The 13,579-nt window shown below is 41.2% G+C and overlaps 1 protein-coding gene across 1 annotated transcript; it reads right to left on the bottom strand.

Moving 5' to 3' along the window:
* Nucleotides 1–3,658: 3,658 nt before the first annotated feature.
* Nucleotides 3,659–10,386, bottom strand: LOC104943049 (actin filament-associated protein 1-like; the record flags this gene model as incomplete). The annotated part of the gene is made up of 6 exons (XM_010768370.1): nucleotides 10,341–10,386; nucleotides 8,938–9,090; nucleotides 8,288–8,499; nucleotides 7,692–7,837; nucleotides 4,710–4,824; nucleotides 3,659–3,889 (listed from the first exon to the last, which is right to left on the bottom strand). Coding segments are annotated over exons 1-6 (903 nt in total), but the record flags the coding sequence as incomplete, so codon positions are not given.
* Between the last annotated feature and the right edge of the window lie 3,193 nt (nucleotides 10,387–13,579).

Here is a 13,579-nt window from a genome sequence, read left to right as displayed (position 1 = left end):
ATTCTGACTATTTGGTGATGTAGTTCAGCCACCTGGTATTTCCCTCTCCAAATATAATGACCATCAGAGTGAGCATTCTTAACTTATAAGCTATTGTGCCACTTATCCCCCATTCGGAATGTGACTGTATCAGAGAAGAGGTAGGCCTATGTCTAAAGAAATCTAATTTGCAATAGAACTGTACCAGATATTTCCATACAACTACTGGTTAGTGTTCAATAGCACCCTAGACAATTCAGTAATGTTATATTTTTTAGGGATTTCTGTTTTTATGATAAATGAGAGAAAAGTGATAAAAAAAAGTAAAATTTCCGTCTAAACTAAAGCTAAGTTTACAGGACTATAATTCAGTATTTTTTTAGTTAAATAATTGTCTGACTATTTAGTTATGTAGGACAGCCACCTGGTTCATACTTCAGCAAATCTGAAGAGAGTGGTCAATCTCAAGTTATGGGCTTTCTTGTCACCTTTCCCACATTCGGCCTGGTCTAATTTGGCTCTTTTTCAGGGATTGGGGTAGTTCTAAAGAACAACCCAAAAAACATTTTTTCCCCCAAAATAAAGTTTGACAACAATCAATTTCATTAATGGGAGACCTGAAAGATTAAACAAAGTCATTGTTGTCATTTGTTCTACCTCGGGTAGGGGTATCTCAAAATCTGAGGGCCCTTCCTGCTAGACTACTAGTGTAATAACTCCGATTAATGGATTTCACCGTCTGTGTGAAGACGGCATTATGACGGCTCGCGCGGCCCCGCGAGAGCGTGCCGCGGTGCGTTCAAGGACCTCAGTAGAAAGTCGGCCCTTTCTATGTCTCTTCCTGTTATGGAAGATTTGGCGGCGGAGTGGGCCACCAGAGAGTACCACAGCTTCTAATATTGCTGTTTGTGCCGTTTGCACTATACGGGATCCAAGATGTGTGTCGGCATGCCGCTCATGGATGTATAATAAGAACTGGATACAGCGTGGGAGGCGGGGCCTCATTCATGAGAGCTGCTCATTGGCGCATGAAGATAAAATGGGCCAACTTTTGAGAGAGCGAAACGTCACAGATGTGCCTGAGAAGTACCCGTATGTGCGCTCATAGAGCATGCGCAACTTTAACCACGCCCCCTAAAAGGCTCATTCACATTAAGCATGTACATTTGCATACACGTAACAGCACCGCACGTTCACGACAGCATGGTACTGGATTATTATGATGGATTTGATATTAACGAGGCGGCCGTGGCAGTTAGCAGTGTCACTAACCGATCTGCAGCTCTGCCCGATCTGCAGTGCGCATGTGCAAGATGGTCCGCCATATTGGACAACTCCGGACGGCAACCCAAGAAGGACACTTGACACAGTGGCTTTTGGCAAAGCTGAAAAATAAAACTCGAGAGAGATGAGTTATTGGGTTCTTTTATTTGGGGTATATAAGAATAAGTGAGAAATGAATTTAACTTCTGTTAGACAGCTATCATACTGAATAAATATTTACTGTGAATGTATGCAAAAATGTATGGCATATGGCTGTCTAACAGAAGTTAAAACCATTAATAACAATAAAAATATGTTTGTGTTGCATTGTGTATTGACTTGGCCAAAGCATTTGACACTGTAGATCACCACATTCTGTCTAATGTTATGTCGGTGTCTCGTTTAGGTCATAATGCCATTTGCTGGTTTCAGAGTTATTTAACCGACCGCTCTCAATGCGCCAGGTTGGGTAGTACTGTCTCTGACCCTGTCACCTTGGAGAAGGGAGTTCCACAGGGCTCTATTTTGGGGCCCTTGCTCTTTTCATTATATGTAAACAATATTTGTAATCAGATGCAATTTTCTACCTATCATATGTATGCTGATGACACCATCGTATACTCATGTGGTCCTTCTCTGGATATGGCCGTTTCCAATTTAAAATCAGATTTTATCACGCTGCAGCATGCGCTTCTTGATTCTAAACTGCTATTGAACAGTAAGAAAACCAAAGCAATGCTTTTTGCTCCCAAGTCAACTCTCTTCCCCCGGCGTCTTGGTTGAGTTTGTCGATACATACAAATATCTGGGCTTTTGGTTGGACAGAAATCTAAACTTTAAACACCACATTGAAGTTCTAACTAAGAAATTGAAATTCACTCTTGGCTTCCTTTACAGACTTAAATGTTGTTTTTCAACTTCTTCCCTTAAAAGGTTGGTCTCTGGATTATTCCTGTCCCAGCTTGACTACGGTGATACAATTGATAGATTTGCCTGTCCCACTGTTTTGGCCAAACTTGACCCACTCTACCATGCTGCACTGCGATATATATCAAATGCACCCTATAGGACTCATCATTGCATACTGTATAGCCTAACTGGATGGTCCTCACTTAGTATGCCTAGGATGCTAGGATGTACCTTTCTTACTGTCCCAAATGTGCACAATGTAGTGACTGCTTTTTGTCTTTTTGTTTACTTAGTTGTGTTCTCTGTATTTTATATGTCTGTGTTATGTGTAATAATGTGTAACGTTGCTGCCTTCTTGGCCAGGTCAGCATTGTAAATGAGATTTGATCTCAATTGTATCTGGTTTAATAAAGGTTAAATAAATAAAAAATATATATAAAGTCATTAAAACTAGCTGCACCTTTACCAGCTTTGATAACACTTTAATGATAAATAATTATAAAACATATCATACATATTATTCTGAAATGGACCAATCTGGACAATGACTACTTTTGCTTTTGCTATATTTTAATGCTCATACTTTTGTACTTTTACTTAAGTAACATTTTGAATGCAGGACTTTTACTTGTAACAGAGTATTACTACACTCTGGTACTTTTACAGAAGTACAAGATCTAAGTCGTTCTTCCACCTGAGCATGATTTCAGGACATACCCAGAGGTGGAATGTGCTTCACAGACTAACAGGAAAGAGGTGGGGGCTTGTGAGTGACCAGCATTAACACCTTGTATATTGAGCTAAGCATGCTCATGCAGGAATAATAAACACTTTTTTTTTTCAATAGTAAAGTATGTCATCATTTGGGATACACAATATATCAGTAGGTGACTAAAGCTGTTTATGGTTCTGTCTGAAACAATCACTTGACCATTTATGATTTGGTGGTAGGCCTATCAGCAATATGCTGTTCTTGACTGTATGGGATTTTAATGAAAATATGTAAAACATTTCTTTATCAGAAACCTTTTAAAGCAACTGAATGCAGCTTTGAAAATAACATGTGATTGTTGTTTTGTGTTAAAAAAACGACACTTATATCAAGAAAAAGTAAAAAAAAAAAAAAGCTTGAAGAAGAAGAAAAACATGTTATCAGTAAAAATCATAATTGGCAGGTCAGACTTTTAAAAAACTGAAATAGCATCACTACTTGCAATATTATGTCAAGTCTCAATGCTTCAGCAGAATCAAAGGCCCTGCACTTTTGCCAAGTCATACAGAGAAATATTGTTGCTAAGCGGGTCACGTCCACCTCCATTTTCTGAAAGTTATCAACACATGAGAAACATAAAAACCGATAACGTAAAATTATCTGATTATTAACTAAATTATACTAATGTTGAAAAAAAAAACACGGTAAAGAGCATGATATAGTGAATAATAGACTGGTAAACTAAGAGCATAGAGCATAAAAAGTGTGAGTTGTAATGAGGAGAGTGTTAGTCACCTGAGTAGTGGCTTTAGTTTTAGTATCAGCAGTGAGGAACTTAGAGGAAACTTTAGAAACAGGAGCTTTGTAGGGACTGGCAGAAGTGGAAGCAGAGTTCAGCTTGGGAAGACAGCGAGAGGTCAGCTTGGGAGAAGGCATGTTCTCATATAGGTCAGAGTTTTCATAGTGCACCTCCTCTTTCAGCTGGCGCCCCCCTGTTTTGGGACTGGAGTACTGCGACTCCGGGTCCTTCAGTTAGACAAGCATGCAGGCAGAGAGGGAAGAGGAAGAGACAAAATACACAACAGAAAGAAAAGTCAAAGGAGAGAAAGAAAGGAAGAGATGATAGCAGTACAAATGTTAGTTACACTACTTTTCCATAACAAGTGTCTGTGTACGGTATAATGTTGTTTTAACATGTAATATATCATATCATTCAGTTTATTTAATCTTGGCTTAGTTTCCATTAACATGGCTGTGGTGATTCGTGCTATAAGTCGTGCTTATTTTGAATTCCCCCCCTCAGTTTGCGAGATTCTCAGAAATAAGAACTCTCAAAACATTGAGTGGGGTAACATTTTAGTTTTTGAGGAGCCAAAGGCAGATTCGTAAATTGTTTAATTTCAAACAACGGATGTAAACTGACCTGCTGTACGATCATTATTCAGTTAAATCCATCTGAACAATATATGTGTTAAGATCTTTACGCTAAGTATAACCTCAGATGTTCCCTTATGGTGGGAGAATGTTGTCCAGCAGGGGATTGATCTGGCAAAATCCAGGCCTTTGAAAATATCTTCCGGTTGTCTTGAGATACCAACATGCTGCTGTGATTGAGCGCTGTAGGGCATAATGCAATGTGGTGATTATAGATCACTGTGACCTGAGTTTAATCAGATTGTGATACAGGAAAGAGTGTCAACAAACCTATTCCCTGAACTCTCTTACGTTAAATTGTACATTGTCTTTGATATGTAATGTAGTTAACAGCTAGATGGTTTACTGTGGTTAAGCTGCTTTAGCTGATTTGTTCTGTGTGTGTATCCCCCATGAGCAGGTGTGTTCTTACCATTCCGTTGATGGGCACGTCATCATAGTGCAGAGCCATGCCACTGGGGCAGGCGTAGCCGTTGACTGGGCTGTCCAGGTACGGGTTCGGAGAGACAGCACGCTTACTTGTAAAACTGTAAGGACAAAATAAACGTTGCAATGTATTTAGTCCAGGAGGCCTTTCTAATATGCTGTGGCCTGTCAACACACAGGATTAAAAAAACATGTTTTTAATTCAGCCCAGACATGATGTGCGGCAAGTCATAAAAGTGCTCCAAAATGAAGTTGCACCAGTATGAGGCGCAGTGAAAACTACCGGCCCCAGGCAGCTGTCAGACTAGCGAGTGGGCACATTTCAGCTATCGGAGAATAATGAAGATGTGATTGGTTGTTCCACTCTCCGTTTGTTGCAAGAGTGGTAAGGTAATTAAGTGTAAAAGTGTGGACTGGACTGACTGACACTGACACCAACAATGTCTTGGATCCTGCAAAAAAAAGGAGGAAAGGTGGCACAGAGAGAGAAAAAAAGAAAAGAGCACACAAGGAGGAGGCAGCCTGTCCTAAACTCACAGATTTATTCAGAGTAAGCCACATACCATTATACATAGTTTACAGGCAAAACTGGGCAACTAATTAACTCAATTTAGCCAAATACATTTTTTGTGCTCTCGTTTTCCATATTGTAGCCTGATGTGTACAGACTGTCAACAAAAAAGTTGCTCAGTCCAAATATCAAGTAAGTTCAGTGGTAGGCCCTGTGTGACTGGAGACTGTTAGGCTATGCCAAGTATATGTAATACTACCGTTAGACTGCAGCTAACTGTGGCACTACAACTCTTCACAATGTGAGTGAATAAGTAACTTGAGATGGTTAGGTTGTCTGTCCAACAAAGGGGAGAAAATTATTATGTTATTAGGCCATGCAAATTCAGGGGCAACTATGTGATAAAGTCACTGTTATATAATTAACTACAGTGCTGGATCTCCCATAAAAGCAGCAACATTGGCAAAAGTGAAGTAAACTTTAATAGGCTATTATAAAGTCAGTATGATGTATTGTGACACCAGAGTCAATTGAAAAATAAGTTGTTGCCCTCATATCTTTTCCTATGCAAAGGTGGAAATAATAGCAGTGCCGGTCCTTCACAGGGAGATGTTCAGGCAGAACCAAGCAGCAACACAGAGGAACTGGCAGCTACAGGGCAACGTTATTGATGTTAGTGAGATTAAAACTACAGTAGGGCTACCACTACGAACGGTTGAAAACCACATAAATGATGACACCAGTACATGTAGATGTTACAAAGAATTGAAACGATACATTTTAGAAATGTCTTTAAACAATGGGTTGTGTGGTCACTTCTAACATCATGTACACAGTGAACATAATCATTAACCTGTTAAGCCCCGAGCCTGTTTTTCAGGTTTCAGGCTCGAAAATGACATGCCCAGAACAAATGACTATATTTTCACTTCTAAAAGGGTTACATTTATAATCTTTTTTCTAAAAGCAATGACACACCTGTGAGTTGGATGTATAAAATTCAGAATCAATATAGATGTTTTTATTTTAAAGTAAATTCAGATTGAACATAGTAAAAAAAATGTAAATGATAGTTTCCGTCCAAAAAAACCCCCATAACTTATAGTGAAAACCACCCTTGAATGATGGGATCGGAGACAAAAAGCTTTAGGAATCCAAGCTATAACATATAATCGGTACCCTGTATCAAGATTGATGCAAAACAAGTGAAATTTGACCTTTTTAGAGAGGTTTAGAAAATAAACCCCACCTCTGGGGTTATGGGTGTATTTGCCATATCTCTGGAACCCATTTGTCGATTTTGGTGATTGATACCTCTTTTGAACCGTTAAAGCCAATAGAATTGAGGGGAAGTTCCTAAATCCATCTAAACATTACCAATGAGGAGTGAGAGTGATGCGTACGCAGTTTTCCCAAACCGAAAGCTATGTTACGCTCTGAAAACTGTAAACTAGGCTTATTGCCATAAATATGATGATGGATTATCAGTAATCATTTCAAAGGGACACAGAGACATTGGATTAACCTTCAGCAGCGTTTATCTGTGTTTTAATGCCCTTGAACATACATTTTGATCAGAAAACAGCCAAGGTAAGACGTATTTGCCGTTTTGGCTACGTAAAGTGAAGTTGTGTGTTGTCTTTGCTGGCTTTTTTCTGCCGCAAGTTTTGGTCGCACAGTGATGATATTTATACCATTGGAATCTCGGGAATCTCGGCTTTCATATGCTATTTAGTTGGTGCAGATCCGATGAAGTATAAAATATTTGTACCGTGAATTATTACCGTGATTTACACTTAGTGCTAATTCAGAGGCTCTGCGTTAGACTTGTGTTTTGTTTCGGTAAAAATGGTTCATATTGTCAGGTAGCTGAGTTTCTTCCCGTTAAGTGGGTATGACACATTCATAGTTTGTTAAATGTTAAGAAGCCCTCAGACGCTGTTTCTTGCAAGATGTTGCGGGAGCCCACGCTGCTCCCGCAACAGGTTAAGGTACAAGAACCTTCTTAAATCTGAATTAAGCCGAGTGTTAGTGTGTGGGCAGCAACGATGTAAATATTGACGATGCAAACAACAACAAAAAACCCAAAAGCTAGTAGTGGCCTGGCTGGGTGAATAACTCCGACCTGACTTATTGTCCGGCCCCGGTGGCGCTGTTGCCATGGTGCTGCCCGGCGCCCACTTCATTATTAAAGGCCACACCTGGAAGCTGTGTGCAAAACTCCTGGAATCAATATTTGTCATATATGTTTATATCATAATTGTTGTAATGTGTTGGGACCTCACAATATGGAAATGAGCCATAGATCTTAATTTACTCGTGGATCAGGAGCAAATATGTGTATGAGGACGCAGAGCAAAGTTCACCAAGTAATAGTAAGTAGTAAGTAATATTCATGATAAAAACAATAAAAACTTGTCAGGGTTTTAATCACTAGAAAGAATGTTTGTCATATACCAGAAGGACTGCTTGGCCAGCTGGATGACATTGGCGGTGGTCTCAACGTCGATGTAGTCGTAGTGCAGGGTAGCTGGGTCTGTGGTGGAGCCAGTCTCAGCCAATAAGACCCCCAACCATCGACCCATCTCCTCAGAGGAAGTGGCCTTATTGAAAGGACAAAGTTATAGTAAAAATGATAAAGGTATGGGTTCAAGTTGAGAAGAAATCAAAAGCATTTGATTTTACTTAAGAATGCTATGGTTTCACAAGGAAAATTATAAATGGGAACACATTTGTAGGCAGAGGGTAGCATGCATGTGAGGAAATAGATTCAAAATGACAACTGGAGGAAGTTCAAATACCCATAACATCAAATACACATACACAAGTCACTGGTTGGTGGAGGACTTGTTTTACCATATAAAAGAGAAAACAAGAATAAGTAGGAAAACCTTTCTAAGCAGTGTTTGCGTGCTCAAGTCCATTCATTTATTCCCTGGCATTTCTGCTTCATCTATTGGCTGACAGTGGAGTTCTAATAGCTGACTTTGACACACGAGTACACATCTCCAGAAAAACATTATCCAACAGTCCATTTGGAGGTCGCAGCTCACCTCCAGTACTGCCACCTCCTGGCCATTACGAAGCAGGCGGAAGGCAAACGGGTGCTTGTGATCCAGGCCAGGAATGACCTCGCAGCCTCTGAGGGGCAGCGAGGCGATGTGGCTCTTCAGGTCGTCACGGTCCTTATGGAGAAGCAGCTGGTTTTCTTTCAGACGGCACCAACGCTCTCTCCAACGGTTATTGGACAACACATTTAGGTAGCCTGACGAGCAAAGATAACAGTCAGGAAAATAATGTTCATGATTTTAACAATATCTTCATGAATGTGTTCAGTATTTTTTTACATCTTACATTCTTTATAGCATTAAGGTGTAAAGAGATACAACATATTTACATTTTGACAGGAGCCCCTAAGGCTGCGTTTGCTGAAGTGAATTAGCGTTGACTTTACTTTGAGGTAAGTCAGAGGAGGAAAGGCAGATTTCACACAGATTTCATGAAGTGATGAATACTGGAAAGGGTTGATGACAAACTTATCCACAAGGTGGTAATAAAAAATCAGTAAACTGTTGTCAGGGGCATGGCGGGGAGTCATGAATCACGTTTGATTGAACTATTTGACCCAAAATGTATATCATTGAAATATATCACTTATATATAGGTCCTAATGATACTGGGATTTCCTGCTTGAACATATTACCGCATGCGGGTACGTCTTCTTCTGCTGAAGATGTCTGCTCGTCTGTGGACGGCTTCTTCTTTCCCAGGCCGATAATTTTGGTGATCTTCTTCCCTGCTCCCTTTCCCACCGTCCCAGTCTTCTGCTCAGACTTTGCGTTCTTCTTCCCTTTTCCTAAGAGAGAGAACAACTTTCGATGAAGGAACATTTGCAAAACATTGTTATTTAGGTACTCCGCATATTGAATGTGCACTGCGGTCTAACAGAAACATGGGAAATTACTGAGAGAGATGTGTTTACATTAATGTTGATTAAATTATGTGTGGGTGCTTTTGCAATTCTGTAAAGAAAAAAGAAAAGAGGAGAGAGACAAACTGTAGGCTTTACTATAAACAACCATGAAGTCAGAATCAGTTCCATTCCGTTGAATCAGATCCTTGTGGGATCTAAGGCTCTATGTCTGCTGGTGTAGCTTCCCCACTGGTCTGAGTGGGTTGATTTCAGCTGGCCAGAGGTGGGAGGTAACTAAGTAGATGTCCAGCAGATATGTGAAATATCTGAAAGAATTGTGCTTTTGATGATAAAAGCATGACATTTGGAACACTGTTAGAGCATGCCCTAAGGAAGATTTTCGGCTATAGGCCCATCGCAAATTTTGCAAATGGCCGCCATTGGTTGTTATTTTACCAGTAGTTTAGGATCTAGACCACCTAGGATCTTGATTCTGGTGGCTAATCCTACATTTTCAAGGATGGGGAATGCATTGGTACTATTTACAACAGGCTAGAATGTAGCTAACTATATGTATCTGGTATTCAGGGAACAAAATACACAGTAAACCATTAACATATGTATTATGGTGAAGTAATAATACATGTTACATAATATATATGTAATATTACAGGTTTTCAACTAAATGCAGAGTTAGTTCTGAAAACACAGTCCACCACAGTGGCAAAGGGCACTGCACTGAATTGCTGCCTTGACACATTTGCATTGTCCACTGCAACCCTTTTTGCATCCACAGCAGAGGAGTTCACAACAGGCCTGGTAATGTGGTCCAGTAAACTTCCCATCCACCTGTGACCTTCCTCTTCCACCCCCAGTCACCTGGGGATGGGAGTTCAGGGGCTGCAAACATCATCTGTCCCCAGCAGTGACCAGCTTGGAAGGCAGCTCTCTTTGTGTGCTGAATCGATGCTCACTTCTCTACTTCCCCTCTTCTACGACCAGGCCAAATATGTGTCCATGATTCATCATTCCATCGATGAGGTAAGTCAGGCATTAGAGATTCTGAATCCTGGTCGGATCACTCTGGATCAACCTCTATACGCTGTGGCAAAAAAAACCCAGTGGAGCTGGCCAGCATCATTTTATTGTGATGTTTGTTGGGTTTCACATTGAGATGGCAGCACTCAAGGTACTGGTCGACCTCCTGGAGGGGTAGCGGGTGGACAAGAGCAGTGTCATGTTCCCAGTTCCACTTCTGGTCTATCATCCTGCGGCTGGAAATAGAGTTGATGATCTATGTGCGATCAATAAGAGAGGCCGACTTCCTACTCTACATAAATGCCTTGACCAAGATTGTGCCTTGGTTCATTTCATTTAATTTCAAACCTTTATTTATGCAGGTGAATCCCATTGAGATCATTGGGGTGACCTGAAGGGTCCTTTTCCTGGGACACACCCAATATGCCGGATGGATACCAGTCCACTTACGTGACATGATTGTGCTAAAAGATAACCATCCTGATGTCCATCAACAGTTTCTGAAAGGAAACTTTGCTGTGAAGAAGACGACACGCAGCTTCTCTGCTATTGTCATTGACCAGGCCCACAAGCAGAACAATGCCTCTGTGAAAGGTGATTGTGGTGCTGTAGGCCTGACAGAGAACCCTGCAGCTCTGCGATGCTGGATGGTGTTTGGCCCCGAGATGGCATGTGTGGTTGGGGAGTTTAAGGCCTCCACTGAGAAGAGAAAGAAGACTGACACCCTGCACCATGAGCAGACCAAACATGCACAAATGGCATTTGCACAAGATGTTAAAGCACTAATTGGTGCTACATAAAACATGGGCAATCGATTCTGTGAAATAAGCAGTGAATATCTTCTTGTACTGGATACTAGAGACCTTGCAGTCATTGACACTCTGAACCAGATTGAGAAACTCGGACAGGACGGGTATGACACCTACAGTGGAGGAAATAAGTATTTGATCCCTTGCCGATTTTGTAAATTCACCCACTTACAAAGAAATGAACAGTCTATAATTGTAATGGTAGGTTTATTTTAACAGTGAGAGTAAGAATATCAAAAAGAAAAACCAGAAAATGAAATTATATAAAAGATAAACAATTATTTGCATTTAACTGTGGGATATAAGTATTTGATCCCCTTGCAAAAAACAAGGATTCTGGCTCCCACAGACCGGTTATATAAGTCCATTTCCTTTAGGAAAGTACCCCTCATATCAACTTGTTACCTGTATAAAAGACACCTGTCCACAGAATCAATTAATCAGATTCCAACCTCTCCACCATGGGCAAGACTAAAGAGCTGTCTAAAGACCTCAGGGACCAGACTGTAGACCTGCACTTGGCTGGGATTGGCTACAAAACCATCAGCAAGCAGCTTGGGGAGAAGGTGACAACTGTTGGTGCGATTATTCGGAAATGGAAGGGAAAAAAATGGACATCAATCAACAATCAATCACCCTCGGTCTGGGAATCCACACAAGATCTCGCCCCTTGGGGTATTGATGATTATGAGAAAGGTGATGTATCAGCCAAGAACTACAAGGGAGGAACTTGTTAATGATCTCAAGGCAGCTGGGAGCACAGACCCAAGACAACTATTGGTAACACACTACACCATAATGGATCAAACCCTGCAGCGCCCGCAAGGTCCCCTGCTCAAGAAGAACATGAAAGGCCCTTCTGAAATTTGACAATGAATATCTGAATGATTAAGAGAAGGCTTGGTAGAAGGTGATGTGGTCAGCTGACACCAAAATGGAGGTGGAAACATTATAATTTTGGGGTGTTTCTCTGCTAAGGGGACAGGACGACTTCCCTGCATCGAGGAAAGGATGGACAGGGCCATGTACTGTAACATATTGGCCGATAGCCTCCTTCCCTCAGCCAGGACACTGAAAAGGGTCATGGATGGGTCTTCCAGCAGGACAATAAACCTGAACATACGGCACACAACACAGGAGCTGCTAAAGAAGAAGCACATGTAGGTGATGGATGGGCCTAGCCAGTCTCCAGACCTTAATCCCATAGAAAATCTGTGGAGGGAGCTGAAGTTTTGAGATGCCAAGAATCAGCCTCAACACCTGAAGGATTTGGAGAGGATCTTCAGAGAGGAGTGGACCAAAATCCTTCCTGAGATGTGCACAAACCTGGAGACCAACTACAAGAAGTGTCTGACCTCTGTGTGTCCAACAAGGGTTTCTCCACCAAGTACTAACACATGTTTTGCAAGGGGATCAAATACTTATTTCCCACAGTTTAATGCATATCAAATTGTATCTTTTATATAATGTACATTTCTGGATTTTCTTTTTGATATTCTTACTCTCACTGATAAATTAAACCTACCGTTACAATTATAGACTGTTCATTTATTTGTAATTGGGCAAACTTACAACATCTGCAAGGGATCAAATACTTATTTCCTCCACTGTATGTCAGTGAGCGCCTGGTCGAACAGAAAAAGCCCATCAAAGGTCCCATTAAAAACCTCCCTCTATTCAGCCAGCCTCCAGTCCAAGATAAGTCCATGTCCCAACAACAGCTCTCATCTCTGAAGAATGACTGTTCTCTGTTCTCTAGGCTGTACATTGTATCTGAGATACGTGATGGAAGTCTGGATGAGTTTTTTGGGATTAATAACGTGAAATATAATAAACTTGAAAAACAGGCATGTCCATCATCATTGTCACAAATGGGCAAACTCAGAACTGGTACCAAGTCAGACTTGGTGGGCTGTTTGGAGGACCTGATTCTTTACAAGAGAATGCATCCCACCACACAGTTAATGCCTCATCCTGCTACGACCTGGTGCTGCTAAGACGTTTTTTTATTATGCGCAGAAAGCGTTCTCACCATACATCCTGTCTCAGCTGGAGCATGTCAGCAGAATTGATGTCGTGTGGGATGAATATTTCCCCGAAAGTCTGAAGGCTGAAACACGCAGCAAGAGAGGGAAGGGAGTTCATAGACGCGTTGAGCCATCCAGTGTCATTCCTGGAAACTGGCCAGAGTTTCTGCGCATTGAAGACAAGAAGGCTGAACTGTTCTTCTTCCTGGCAACCAGTGTGACAGCCCTCAACACTGGCAAACAAATAATCAGTACTTGCAACATGCACACATGAGGAGGCTGATACCCGCATCCTACTGCACCTAGGAGATGCTGTGAAGGAAGGGTATAGCAAGGTGTCAATACGCACAGTTGACACGGATGTGGTAGTAGCCTACTGGCAATCACAGCAGCCCAATCGACCCAGGCCTGTCGTGAACTCCTCCTGAATGTGTCAAGGTAGCAATTCAGTACACTGCCCTTTGACACTGTGGTGGACTGTGTTTTCAGAACTAAGTCTGCATTTAGTTGAAAACCTGTAATATTTCATATATATTATGTAACATGTATGACTTCACC

The sequence above is a fragment of the Notothenia coriiceps genome, unplaced genomic scaffold, assembly GCF_000735185.1.
Source record: "Notothenia coriiceps isolate Sejong01 unplaced genomic scaffold, NC01 NC01_scaffold00005588, whole genome shotgun sequence".
In the NCBI taxonomy this organism is placed as follows: domain Eukaryota; kingdom Metazoa; phylum Chordata; class Actinopteri; order Perciformes; family Nototheniidae; genus Notothenia; species Notothenia coriiceps.
The sequence above is the reverse complement of the archived record's forward strand: the minus strand, read 5'-3'. Positions and strand labels throughout refer to the sequence as shown.